Source organism: Equus quagga, chromosome 2 (genome assembly GCF_021613505.1).
Source record: "Equus quagga isolate Etosha38 chromosome 2, UCLA_HA_Equagga_1.0, whole genome shotgun sequence".
Classification (NCBI taxonomy): Eukaryota; Metazoa; Chordata; class Mammalia; order Perissodactyla; family Equidae; genus Equus; species Equus quagga.
In genome coordinates, this window is record NC_060268.1 from 69903399 (window position 1) to 69916844 (window position 13446).

General features: G+C 39.4%; 1 protein-coding gene across 5 annotated transcripts in view; it reads right to left on the minus strand.

Annotated features, from left to right (window-relative positions):
* Positions 1–2218: 2218 nt before the first annotated feature.
* HYKK (hydroxylysine kinase) overlaps positions 2219–13446 on the minus strand; it is a 33434-nt gene continuing 22206 nt past the window's right edge. For 4 of the 5 annotated variants that reach the window (XM_046655219.1, XM_046655216.1, XM_046655217.1 and 1 more), the window contains 2 exons: positions 12482–12665; positions 2219–5050 (listed from right to left, as the gene is read on the minus strand). In XM_046655219.1, the coding sequence (XP_046511175.1) occupies positions 4587–5050; positions 12482–12665 (648 nt within the window). In that variant the 3' untranslated portion in view covers positions 2219–4586. The remainder of the gene's footprint in view (positions 5051–12481; positions 12666–13446) is intronic. The other variant, XM_046655218.1, reaches the window with a different exon arrangement.

Sequence of the window (13446 nt, forward strand, 5' to 3'; positions counted from 1 at the left end):
TTCTCCATCATATCTGAAGGATGTTTTCACTGGATAGAGTATTGTTGGCTGACTGTTTTTGTCCTTCAATGATTTGAATATGTCATTCTAGTCTCTCCTAGACTGTAAGGTTTCTGCAGAGAAATCCGTTGAAAGCCTGATGGGGGTTCCTTTGTAGGTTATTTTCTTCTGCCTCGCTGCCCTTAGTATTCTTTCTTTGTCATTCAGTTTTGCCAGTTTCACTACTATATGCCTTGCAGTAGTATGCCTTACATTGACATATTTAGGAGATCTGACAGCCTCTTCCACATGGATTTCCTTCCCTAGGTTTGGGAAGTTCCCTGCTATTATTTCTTTGACCAAGCTCTCTACTCCATTCTCCTTTTCTTCTCCCTCTTGAATACCTATAATTCTTATGTTGCATTTCCTAATTGAGTTGTATATTTCTTGGAGACTTTCTTGATTTCTTTTTAGTCTAAGTTGTCTCTCCTCCTCTGTCTGGACCATTTCAACATGTCTGTCTTCAGTTATGCTGATTCGCTCCTCTATGGTGTCTGCTCGAGCATTCAGGGAATCCATATTTTGTTTTACTTCTTCCATTGTGTCTTTCATCTCTAATATTTCTGATTGATTCTTCTTTATAGTTTCAATCTCTTTTGTTAAGTAGCTCCTGAAATCATTGAATTTTTCTCTACATTCTCTTTTACCTCATTGAGTTTTTTGTTGATAGCTGCTTTGAATTCTTTGTCACTTAGATTACATATTTCTGCATCCTCAGGACTGATTTCTGGGTACTTGTCATTTTCTTTCTGGTCTGGAGATCTAATATAGTGTTTGATATTGCAAGAGGCTCTTTTTTTTCACATTCTGGTGTTATTATGTTGCAGTTACCACCTGTTGCCACTGGGTGGGGGTCAAGTGCTCTGTGTTCTGAGCCCTCTGCCTTCAGCTGAAATCCAAGGGGCTGGAGCCCTGCTGAGCATGTGTGGGAAGGGGTGCTTTCTCCTGCGTGTTCTCTCTGGGTTTTCTCCCTCTGCTCTCCTGGGGTGTTGGCTTGATGAGGTCACCCCTCCCTCCTCCACCTTCTTCCTCCTCCACCCTCCTCCCCATGAAGGCTTTCACTTCTCTAGGCTGCAAGGGCCCTAGGGAGTCCTTGGTGTTCCTGTGAATGAACATCCCCTCCCCCATTCCTTCCCTCCAGGAGGCCTCCTGTGGTCCTGATCGCAGTCTTTAGGGGAGCCAGCGAAGATTTCTCTTAACCCATTCCAGCTCTGAGGGGGGCCCCAGCCTCTCCAATGTCTGTCTGTCGTATGGCTGCATGGATCTCTCTGACGTTTTTTGTGTTGAGTTTGGATGTCCTCTGTTGGAGTATGGATTTTTTTGTTGTTGTGTATTGGAGGCGGAAGATTTCTGTGAGACCTCCCTCCACCGGGATGCTGACGTCACTCCACATTAGGAGTTTTAAGTGAGAGGTGAAATTTCTTACGTCAATAGAGTAGGGATCAGTTGAGATAAAAGGGAAGAAAGAATGAAGTTTGATAAGTTTGGGTGACAGAGTAGTTCAGTCTGGCCAGAATGGAGGAGACAATATAGGAAGTAGAGGAGGAAAGGCATTTGAGGCCAAATTACTGAGCGCCTTCAATGCCAGAATTTTTTGCCTGTAGGTAATGGGAAGGGAAGATTAAAGTGATGTTTTAGGATGATGAGGCCTCACACTCTCCCATCCTGCATGTTCCTCTTACAATGTCGCATGGATGCTTCTCATTGACAGGTTCTGTGTCCTCTTGCCCTGAATCTGGGTGGGCCTGTTGCTACAACTGAAGTGACATCATGTGACATCCAAAGGTAGGTCATAAAAGATGATATAATTCTGTCTTGTCCTCTTGGATGGTTGTTCTTAGAACCTGGGCACTTTGCTGTGAGGGAGTAGAGACCACATGGAGATCTGTTTGGCCAACAGCCTGGATGAGATCCCAGCATCACCTGCCAGATACGTGAGGGAAGATTCCTCCATATGGTTCTAGTCCCCAGACACTGAGTCTCCCAACCATAAAATCTCCCCCAGCATTCAAATCTTACTACCTGAGGCCCCAGGCATGTGATGTGGAGGTAGGCTGTCCCAAGGCCTGTGTAAATTCATGACTCATAGAAACCATGAGATAATAAAATGATTGTTTGAAGTTTTTAAGCCATTATGTTTTTGGTTAAATTGTCACATTGTGCTAGCAATATATGTAAATAGAGTTTTTATCTGCCTCTAATATGAAGGATGTAGGTTGGAAAGACTAAGGATAAGAAGACCAGAAGGTAAAGTTCTGTTGCAGTCTAGAGGGGATAAAAGCCTGGACAGAAAAAGATACTTGCAAGAGCAGAGTCTTTGCCAGACTTATGGTGGTGATTCCAAAATCTAGAACTGGGTTTTCTCCTGTTGAAATAAATTTCTAGGCCCAAGATGGAGCTGCTTCTACCCAGGGTGCTACATCAGCAAACCAAACTTTCATATTCCTGTAAATGCTCCAACTGACCAGAAACACAGTATATCCAGTCATCTAATCCCCAAATGCCAAGTCAAGTCTGGGCTCTGTATTTATTTCCTTAATTTTTCTAAATAAGGTCAGATTTACAACCCCAGGCAATCATGCCCTGTCTCTGTGTTGCTGCTTCTAACACTCTATAAAACTCCTCTTGCCCCAAATCCCTTGGGTAGAATGCTCCACTGCTTGAGAGGCAGTGTACTCCCTAAGTCCATGGACTTTTCCCTTGAATAAAGGACATCCAACTCCTTACTACATTGTTTTAATTTTGTCATTTGACACTCCTCATTAGTTGCAAGGACAGGGACTGGCACTTGTAGAAGTGCATTCCTTCTTATAGTTCATCCAACACATATTTATTAAGGGTCTGCTAGGGACCTGGCACAGAGCTAGGTCCTGAAGATAACATCAAATAAATATTATTCAATTTATGTCATCAAAGAGTTTATAAACTGCATGGAACTGATTGATTTGAGATAAGCTAGGCAAACACCATAAAATATCAATGCAAGGCAGCACATATTTAAATATTGAAATAATGCAATATTTGGGTTAGGAATTCAGTGAAGGGGAATCCATGGTAGTAAGAGCAAGAAAGAGGAAAATCCATAGAGTTTCATGGTCTAAGAGAATGAACTGTGGTCTGTGAGTGAAATCCAACTTTCCGTCCATTTTTCTGTTCTCCAATTTCCTGAATGGTCAAGCTAGATAAAAATCATAATCCCTTAAATTTGAGAAGCATAAGTGGTTTCAGGTGAATGATCTCAGTTGATCCGCTTACACAGATATGTGTGTGCATGTGTGTGTGTGCACGTGCACGTGTTCGGGGGACAGGTGGGGAGGAGGAGGAGAAGTAATATGGGGCACTGGCCCTGGCTCTCTTTGAGCAAATTGATTCAACTTTTCAAGCATCTATTTCCTCATCTGAAAATGGGGGTTAATCATAACACTACTTTTCTCGTGGGTTTGTTGTGGAGATTAAATGGGATTAAAGCATGTAAAATACTGTAATATAAGAAATATATGTTTGGTCTTCTAAAAACCAAAAAGTCCTTGTAATTTCCTGAGGGGTAGGGGAGAGAGGAGCGTCTTTTGCTATTCATAATAAGCCCCTTTCAGCCACACCTGAATTTATGCTAATGAGGTGACTCTTGGAGGATGAGTACTGGCTGCCAGAAGAACCAACCAGGTGATTAGAGGGCTAGAACTTTCAGCCCTACCCCCCAACCTGCAGAGACGGAACCGGGACTGGGGACTGACTTAATCACCAATGACCAGTGATTTAATCGACCATGCCTGTGGGTTCAAGAGCTTCTGGTTGGTGAACACATCCACATGCCAGGAGGGTGGCGCACTCCAGCTCCATGGGGAAAGAAGCTCCTGTTCTCTGGACCCTTCTGGACCTCACTCTGTGTATCTCTTTCTCTGGCTGTTCATCTGTATCCTTTATTATATCCTTTATCATAAACCGATAAACATAAGTATTTCTCTGAGTTCTGTGAGCCGTTCTAGCAAATTATCAAACTGAGGAGGGGGTCATGGGAACCCTCAATTTATAGTCGGTTGGTCAGAAGTACAGGCATCTCAAGTGGAGGCAGTTTTGTGGGACTGAGCCCTTAACCTGTGAGGTCTGTGTTAACTCTGGGTAGTTAGTGTCAGAATTGTTTAATGTGAGAGAAAACCCCACATATTTGATATCAGAAGTGTTGTGAGAGTAGAGAGAGTTTTCTTTTAAGTACTTAATGCTCAATAAATATTGGTTTGTATTATATATTGTTAAAAACTTAAAGCGGGAAGGAAAAGGATTATGACCGCCTTTTATTGTTGTAAAATTCTGATTCCTAAGAATCAGATCACTGATTGAGTATGAGAGAGGCAAATGAAAAATTACTCCAACATTTTGAGTCTGGGTAACCTGGAATATGGTTCATTCATTTAGTAAATATTTATTAAACGTCTCCTATGTGCCAAGCACTATGCTAAGAACTTTGTATTATTCTCTGTGAAATCCTCACAACTAACTCTGTGAGATAGGTATTACCATTACCCCAGTTTTACAGATAAGACTTTTAGCTAGTCACATGGGATCCCAGATTTGTAGGACTTGGCAGTTTCAAACCAGATTTCTTCTACAGTTTTCTGGCCCATGTCAAACATTTGCTGTAAGTGTTTCCACCCGGTTTTTGCAGTGATCATGAGATATTCTTCATTCTCTGGGTGTAGCTGGCAAGAGTATGCAGCCATGACAAGTGACTGACAAAAACGACTGCATACAAGTAGAAACAAAGCACTTCTCTCTACAGTTGTCAGTGGGATTATACTTTCAAACCCTGCAAGGACATGACCTCCTACTTGTATAGGATTCTTACTTTCAATCATCATATACATGATGGTGATTGCCAATTCAAACACATAGTAGCCATAGCTCATGTCATCAAAGTCTAAAATCCCAGACACTTGATATACAGCATCTCCAAAGGCTGACTTGCTGGACTCTATTAAAATGTTATGGTCATTAAGATCTCCATGATTGATACCTGAAAGGAGAAGAATCAAGCCATGTGAAAACAGTTATTTAATACCCCAGTTCATTCCCTTGCCGATTCTCTTTCTCAAGCATGGCCATTCAGATAATTTGATGAGCAGTCAGAGATAAAGAGCTAAACCCTATTTTTCTTGAAATAAAACAATTTCCCTGAAAAAGATAAAAGCAGTTAATTTTGGTGGTTGTTTTTGCGTTTGCTTCTCATCAGTCCAAGGCCAGAAGATGGAGATTGTAGTTATTGCAAATATCTGATTTTGGCTACTAGCAGAGTAAGGGGATAAGGAGAAATGCCCCAAACCAGAAAGGTTCAAAAAGAATATACATATATTCATATTACTATAAGAAGCAAAGAGTCCTCAAATGGACCAGATGTGCCTTTACTTTAACCTAGAATTTCCAAAAAAAATTTCTGATGACCAAGTAATTCTGAATTTCCCCAGTCTTTTGATTACTAGAATAGATGGTGATATTTTAAATCAGTACCACTCAAAGTGGGGATCTGTGGTCAGTGCTGGCCCACAAACTGTTACTAATCTGTGTGAGATAAAAACAGAAATTGAGAGTGTTTAGATAATTTTATTATTTGTCATCTAAGAATGTGATCAGTGGCCTTGTCTCATTGAACAGAGTATAGCCCAGTTTGGGTATTGTTAAACTTGCATGGTAAGTTGCGTGTGGTGCAAGCTGTGAGCTAATCATGAACAGTAGGACCATGTATCAGGTGGCAGTGGGTTGAGGAAAAAAAACCCCAGATTTGTCTTTTACCATGGATAGTTTGAGAAGCACTGATTTAAACCACTGACTAAGGATTAGAAGAAGATGGGGTGTCCATGAGCACTGATATAGTAGTCATGTACTTTAAAAGTATGTGATATAAAGTCCATAATATTAACTTCTAAATATAAGCTGACTTTTTCTATATGAGTTAAGATTGTGTAAATCATACTTAAGTAATGTAGCACAGTGGGCGGCATATAGAAGCAATGAACATTACTATAAACCACAGATTCTAGACTACATCTTTCTGAAATTGGGATGCATTGTACAATTGATGCTATGTCATAGTTTCATTGGCAATGTTTTCCTCTCTTATTTCATTGTTTCCATTCTCATGTACAATGGCCAATCAAGAAATGATACAGCTATTTAATGCCTGGAATAAAATACAAAAGTTGTTGAATTTGGGAATTAAGGAAGAAAAGGAGTTCTGATGAAGATGGCAGAATGAATTCATTCTTTGATAACTGCACTGTACTTGGTATACTTAGCAGTGATAAAAATAAAAAAAGAAAATAATACAGGTACAGCCAGCCTCAAAAATAGATCTGCATACTAAAAAACAATAGAAATGCCAAGCAGTGAGCAGGAATAAAGCTATAGGTCTGTCTTTTGTGCTCCAGATCAGCAATGTGCTTTACCCTTTTGGGAGAACAGGAACTGAAAGTGCTATCTGCCACTTGGGGAAACAGGCTCACTGCATGAAGCCAGGGGCAGTGACAAGGTCTTCCTAACTCACAAAAGGATGACAAAAGCGGTTACCAGTCCACTGCTTAGAATACTATGGGTTCAAGGGAGCAAAAGGACAAAAATTTAGGCTTGAAACCACATGCCAAACTTGGCTGCTATGTGAATATATTCTCTGTCTGATCATTCTAGGTACTGAAGTCTTTGGTTCAGTTTGTATACAGTAGTCAGTTTCTTTTGGTTCTTGCTCCTAGGATCTTATTTCCTTGTGTGCTGGTATATAGTATGTTCTCTGGCCACAAGGCAATTACTCTAGAAAAATAACCAAGAGGAACTTCTAAAACCAAAAAATACAATGAATAAAATTAAGAAAATAATGGATAGGTTTAACAGATTAGACACAGCTAAACAGAGAATCAGTAAACTAGACAATGGGTTAGAAAGTTATCCAAAATGCAGTAGGGACAGAGAAAAAGATTTTTTTTTTTTTTTGAGGAAGATTGGCCTTGAGCTAACATCTGCTGCCAATCCTCCTCTTTTTGCTGGGGGAGACTGGCCCTGAGCTAACATCCATGCCCATCTTCCTCTACTTTATAAGTGGGATGGCTACCACAGCATGGCTTGCCAAACGGTGCCATGTCCGCACCTGGGATCCGAACCAGCAAACCCCGGGCCATGGAAGTGGAATGTGTGCACTTAACCACTGCCCCACTGGGCCAGCCCCCAGAGAAAAAGATTTTTTAAAAAACACACACAGATGAGAAGGTAAGAGAAAGAGAGGATGCACTAAGAAGACCTAAGACTAACTTAAATGGAGTCCAAAAGGAGAAGAGGGAATGGGGCAGAGGCAAGAATTTTCCATAACTGATGAAAGACAATATCTACATACATATGTAAGAAACCCAAGCAGAGTAAGAAAAAAATTATTTAAGAAAAAGAGGACATCTTAAAAGTATCCCAAAGGGGAAAAAGACAGTTTGTCTTCAGAGGACCAACAGACTGACAGCTGGCCTCTCAGCAGCAAAGGAAGCTAGAAGACAGTAGAATTCTAAAATTCTAAACCCCTGAAACCTAAAATTCTATAGGCTGTGAAAATATCCTTCAAGAATGAAGACAAAATAAAAACATTTTCAGACAAATAAAATCAGAGTTCACCAGTAGAAAACTGCATTAAAGGAAATTGTAAAGGATGTATTTCTGACAGGAAAAAATGACTCCAGACAGGTTTGAGGTTCTGGAAGATATGAAGCTAATATCTAAGTAAATCTAAACAAACTTGACTATAAAACAAAAATAATAATGTCTTTTGGGGTAAAAATACAGAATTAAAGTTTAACACAACAGCATATAAGTCAGGAAAGAGATAAATGGAATTAAAGTATTTTAAGATCCTTTGTATGGTCTTGCATACCAGTAGACTTTATAAGTTAAAGTCACATGTCAGAATTTCTAGGGTAATCAGTCAAAAAATAGAAAGAGAGTATATAATTTCCAGACTCCTGGAAAGAAAAGAAAAAGAATGACAAAAACAATTAGCTCAAAAGAAGGGAGGACAAAGAAGAAAAAATTGGAACAGAAAAACATCAGGAGTACAAAAATAAGATGGTATAGCTATATAATGTCAGACAGAGTAGACATTAAGGCAAAAACCATTAGGAGAGGTAAGGAGAGATACTTTATATTGATAAAAGGTTCAATTTGCTAGTAAGATAACTTCTAATTTTATACGTAGATTGCCTCAAAATATATAAAGCAAAATTTTACAGAAATACAAGTAAAAATAGACAATCCACAATCATAGTGGGAGATTTAAAATACACTTTTCTTAGTAACTGTTAGAATAAGCAGGCAAAAAAATAAGTCAATAGTATAGAAAATTTAAACAACATGATTAACAAACTTGACCTACTGGACATATATATATAATTCTGTACCCAAAAACTGCAGAATAAACTTTCTTTTTAAGCACACATGGACCATTTAAAAAATTTTACCAAATGCTGCATTATAATGTAAATCTTAATAAATTTCAAATCATATACAGCCGCTGTATCTCATATGGTACCACTAATCATATGTTGCTATTTAAATTCATTAAGATTAAAAAAAAATACATAGCATTGGAGATTGGACTGGTGGTTACCATTAGGGAAGGGGGGAGGGGGGAGGGCAAAAGGGTCACATGTGAGGGGATGCACTATAATTAGTGTTCGGGTGGTGAACATGATGTAATGTATACAGAATTTGAAATATGATGTACATCCGAAAAAAAAATTAAAAAAAAAGCAATTAAATAAAATTGAAAATCTAGTTCCTTAATTGCACTAGCCACATTTTCAAGTGCTCAATAGCCACACAGAAGCTATTGTATTGGACAACACAGATATACAACATTTCCATCATGAAGAAAATTCTGGACAACACTGATATAAATTATGTTCTCTGACCATACTGCTATTATGTAGAAATCAACAGTAAAAGGATAACGAAAAATTTCATCATGCATATCTTTTATTGATCCAAATAAAGAGACCAATGTTCATGGATTACTCAATCTTATAAATATACTATAATATCCATTTTCTCCCAATTTATATATAGATTCAATCAAATCTAGCCAAAATCTCAACAAAAATAGTCAAGATCCTCTTATAGAAGAACAAGAAGGTGGGAGGACATGTTCTACCAGATATGAAGGCTTAAAAAGTTAAAGAAATTGGGGCAGGCCTGGTGGCACAGTGGTTAAGTGCACATGTTCCACTTTGGCAGCCCAGGGTTTGCTGGTTCAGATCCCGGGTGCGGACATGGCACTGCTTGGCACGCCATGCTGTGGTAGGCGTCCCACATATAAAGCAGAGGAAGATGGGCACGGATGTTAGCTCAGGGCCAGTCTTCCTCAGCAAAAAGAGGAGGATTGGCAGCAGTTAGCTCAGGGCTAATCGTCCTCAAAAAAAAAAAAAAGAAAAGAAAGGAAAGAAAAAAAAAAGGTTAAAGAAATTAAGATAGTGTGGTAATCTTTAGGGATGCTCACAAATATGCCAGTTATCTCCCTTCCAGGAACATGCTGGGTTGCACTTTCCTGCCCCCACAAAACTTGTGTTTGGCCAAGTGGTGTTTTTTTGGCCACTGACATATGAACAGAAGTGGCATCTCTTCAGGGCAGAAGCTTTAAGAGTCAGTGTGCAATTTACTACATTTGCTTTCCCCATCCCATAGCAGTACTCCAGCTGGTGACATTCCATCAGTCTAAATCCCAAAGTGAGAATGCATAGAACAAAGCCCTAGCCAATCCGTGAGAGACATGCAGCTTGAGTTAGAACTAAACCTTTGTTATTTTGGATCACAATGATTGGCAGGTTATTGGTTACTGTAGCATAACCTAGCCTAGCTGATACACAGTGTAGTATGGGTGCAGAAATAGACAAATAGACCAACAGAATAAAATAGAGTGTCCAAAAACATATTTGATTTACAACAGTGGTAGTACTGCAAAACAAAGGGTGAAAAGATGATTTTCCAATAAGTGTTGGTGGGAAAATTTATCAGACATAAGAAAAATTTACACCATATATAAAAATAAATTCCAGATGGATTGTAGACCTATTACGAAAGGCAAAAACTATAGGAAGATAATATAGGGGAATATCTCCATGACCACAAGGTAGGGAAAAATTTCTGTATAAGGCACAAAATACTAACCATGAAGTAAAAGATTTATATATTTGAAACCAATGAATTAAGGATTGTTCACCAAAACACATTATAAAGTGAGTGAAAAGATGAGCCACAGAATGGGACAAAATATTTGTAACATATATAACCAACAAAGGACTTGTATCTCGAAAATATTAAAAACAGGCAAAAGATGAATAGCCCTGCACAAAAGAGTTTCTCCAAATGGTCAACAAACAGGGAAATGTATATTAAAACCACAATGAGAAACCATTACACACACATCAGATTGGCAAAAGTTTAGAAGTCTGATAATACCAAGGCTGTAGAGCAATGAAAACTTATGCTCTGCTAGTAGTAGTATAAAGTCACATAACCACTTTGGAAAACTGTTTGGCGTTATCTAGTAAAGTTGAATATAGACATGTCCTACAACCCAGCAATCCTACCCCAGAACTCATGAACTTATAGACTCAAAGAACTCATGAACATGTATATCAAGAGACAAGAATATTCATAGCAGCACTGTTCTTAATAGGCCAAAACTGGAAACAACTCAAATACCTTTCTTTTTGTTGGCTGAGGAAGATTAGCCCTGAGCTAACATCTGTTGCCAATCTTCCTCGTTTTTTGCTTGGGAAAGATTAGCCCTGAGCTAACATCTGTGCCAGTCTTCCTCCACTTTATAGGTGGGCTGCTGCCGCAGCTTGGCTGACGAGTGGAATAGGTCCGTGCCTGAGATCCGAACCCATGAACCTGGGCCAAAGCGGAGCGTGCTCAACTTAACCACTACACCACAGGGCCACCCCCCGCCCCCAAATATCTTTTAAGAGTAGAATAGCTAAAGTGTGGTATATTTATGAATAGAACACTCTACAGCAATAAAAGTTAAACTATAGCCACATGCAACAATGTGGAGAATCTTACAAAAATAATAAGGGAAAAAAAGGGAACACAAGTGAAGATATACTGTAGGGAGACAGATGGGTGTGGGGGGGGAACAGTTAGGAGGCCACTGCAATAATCCAGGTCAGAAAGGATGGTAGCTTGGACCAAGTGGAAGTAGTAAAGGTAGGCGAAAGTGGTTAGAAGTAAGGTATGTCTTGAAGTTAGAAGTGATAGAATTTGATGGGATATGAGGTGTGAGAGAAAGAACAAAGTCAAGGCTGATGACTCCTAGAGTTTTGGCCAGATCAACTAGGTGAATGGTAGATACCATTTTAATGAAATGAAGATGACTAGGCGGGGGAAAGAGTTTGGAAGGGGAAAAAAAGCAACTCTACTTTTATGTTACCACCTTACATTGTGTGTACACAAAGTGCGTGCTGTGGGCTGAATTGTGCCCTGCCCCCCACCCCCCGCAATTCATATGTTGAAGTCCTAACCCCCAATGTGATGGTATTTGGAGGGGAGACCTTTGGGAGATAATTAGGTTTAGATGAGGTCATGAGTGTGGGGCCTCATCATGGGATTAGTGTCCTTATAAGAAGAGATACCAGAGAGCTTGCTTGCTTTCTCTCTGCCATGCAAGGACACAGAGGGAAGGTGGCTATTGGTAAGCCAGGAAGCGTCCTCACCAGAACCTGACCTTGCTGGCACCCTGATCTCAGACTCCCAGCCTCCAGGACTGTGTGAAATAAATTTCTGTTGTTTAAGCCACCCAATTGATGGTATTTGTTATGGCGGCCTGAGCCGGTTATGCTCTAGAGAAACTGTTGTACATGTACATGAGATGTGTACTAGCATGCTCGTTACAGCATCATTTATACAGCAAAAAAATGGGAACCAACCTAAAATTCCATTAACAAGGGAATGGACAAAAAATTACAATACGTTCAAATAAATTATGATGTATACATTACTAGGGAATACTATTAAAAATGAACTAAATTAACTAGAACTACATATATGAAATGGATTGATCTGAAAAACTAAGTTGAATAAAAAAAAGGTTGCAGAATAATACCATTTATCTAAAGTTTTTAAATATGCAAAACACTGCTATATATATAATTTATGAATGAATACATAAGTAGTAATGAATTAAAACGTATGCAAATTTAGAAGGGAGAGGAGAGGTGGAATCATATAAAGTTTAGAGGGGGCTTCAAATGCAGCAATTTTAAAGAAAATAAAAGTATTATTTTTTAAAAAGCAAACAGGAGCAAATATGGGAAAATTTTAAGATTTGATAAAGCTAAGCTGTGCCTTCACACTTTTCTGATGGTTTGAAATTTGACAATTTAAATATCAAGAAAAATACTTACTTGGTTGGAGAAATACTCACATTCTCGAAAATGACTTAATTTGCTCATTACTTCATCCTTGAACAGCTGAATGATCTGTTTGACAATTTCTCGATTTCGATTCTGGCCCAAGGCATACAAATATTTCTCCAGAAGAGGAACATTTTTCAGATTCCAGATGAAGTTCTCCCGATGAAGACTGCTTAACTTTGGGTGATGGAATTTCTAAATCAAAAGCAAGAAACTCTTAGACTCTTGATAGAGCAACCACTACTGAGAGATCTGCTGTATACCAGAAGACTGCACCCTCCAAAGTGTAGGCCTGGGAGTGCCTGAGGTGGAGAGCTGGCCTTCCCTCATGGCCACTGACTTGCTCCATTGACAGTAATGCACAAAATGGTAATAACGTCATATTTGTACAGGATCTCCTAGTTTTGAGAGCACATTCCCATCTCACTTGATCCTCCTAACTGTGTGAAGGGAGGTATTATTATCCATAGCCTCCAAAGGAACTGGAGGCAACTCCAAAGAACTCTGTCCTCACCTGCATGATCTGCCCCAGGCCCCTTGTTACCTCTCTGATTTCATCTTCCACTACTCTTGCTCTCTTTCCTCCAACCACACTGCCCTCCCTGCTGTTCAAGGAACACGTCAGACGTGTTCCCACCTCACGGCCTTTGCATTTGCTGTTTCCTCCTCCTGGGATGCTTTTCCCCAGATATCCGTATGGCTAGTGCCCTCATTTCCACCAGGTCTTTACTCAAAAGTCATCTTCTAGGGGAGGACTCCCTGACAACTCCATCTAAAATTTCAACCCTCTCTCTGATACTTTTATCCCTCTTTGCTTATTTTTTATTCTTAAGCACTTAGCACATGTTGCTGTCTAACACTCACCATAATTCACTTACGGACATACTATCTATCCTCACTAGAATGTAAGTTCCATGAGAGGCAGGAGCTTTGTTTTTGGTCGGTTTTGTTTGCCTCTGTATCGCCACACCTAGAA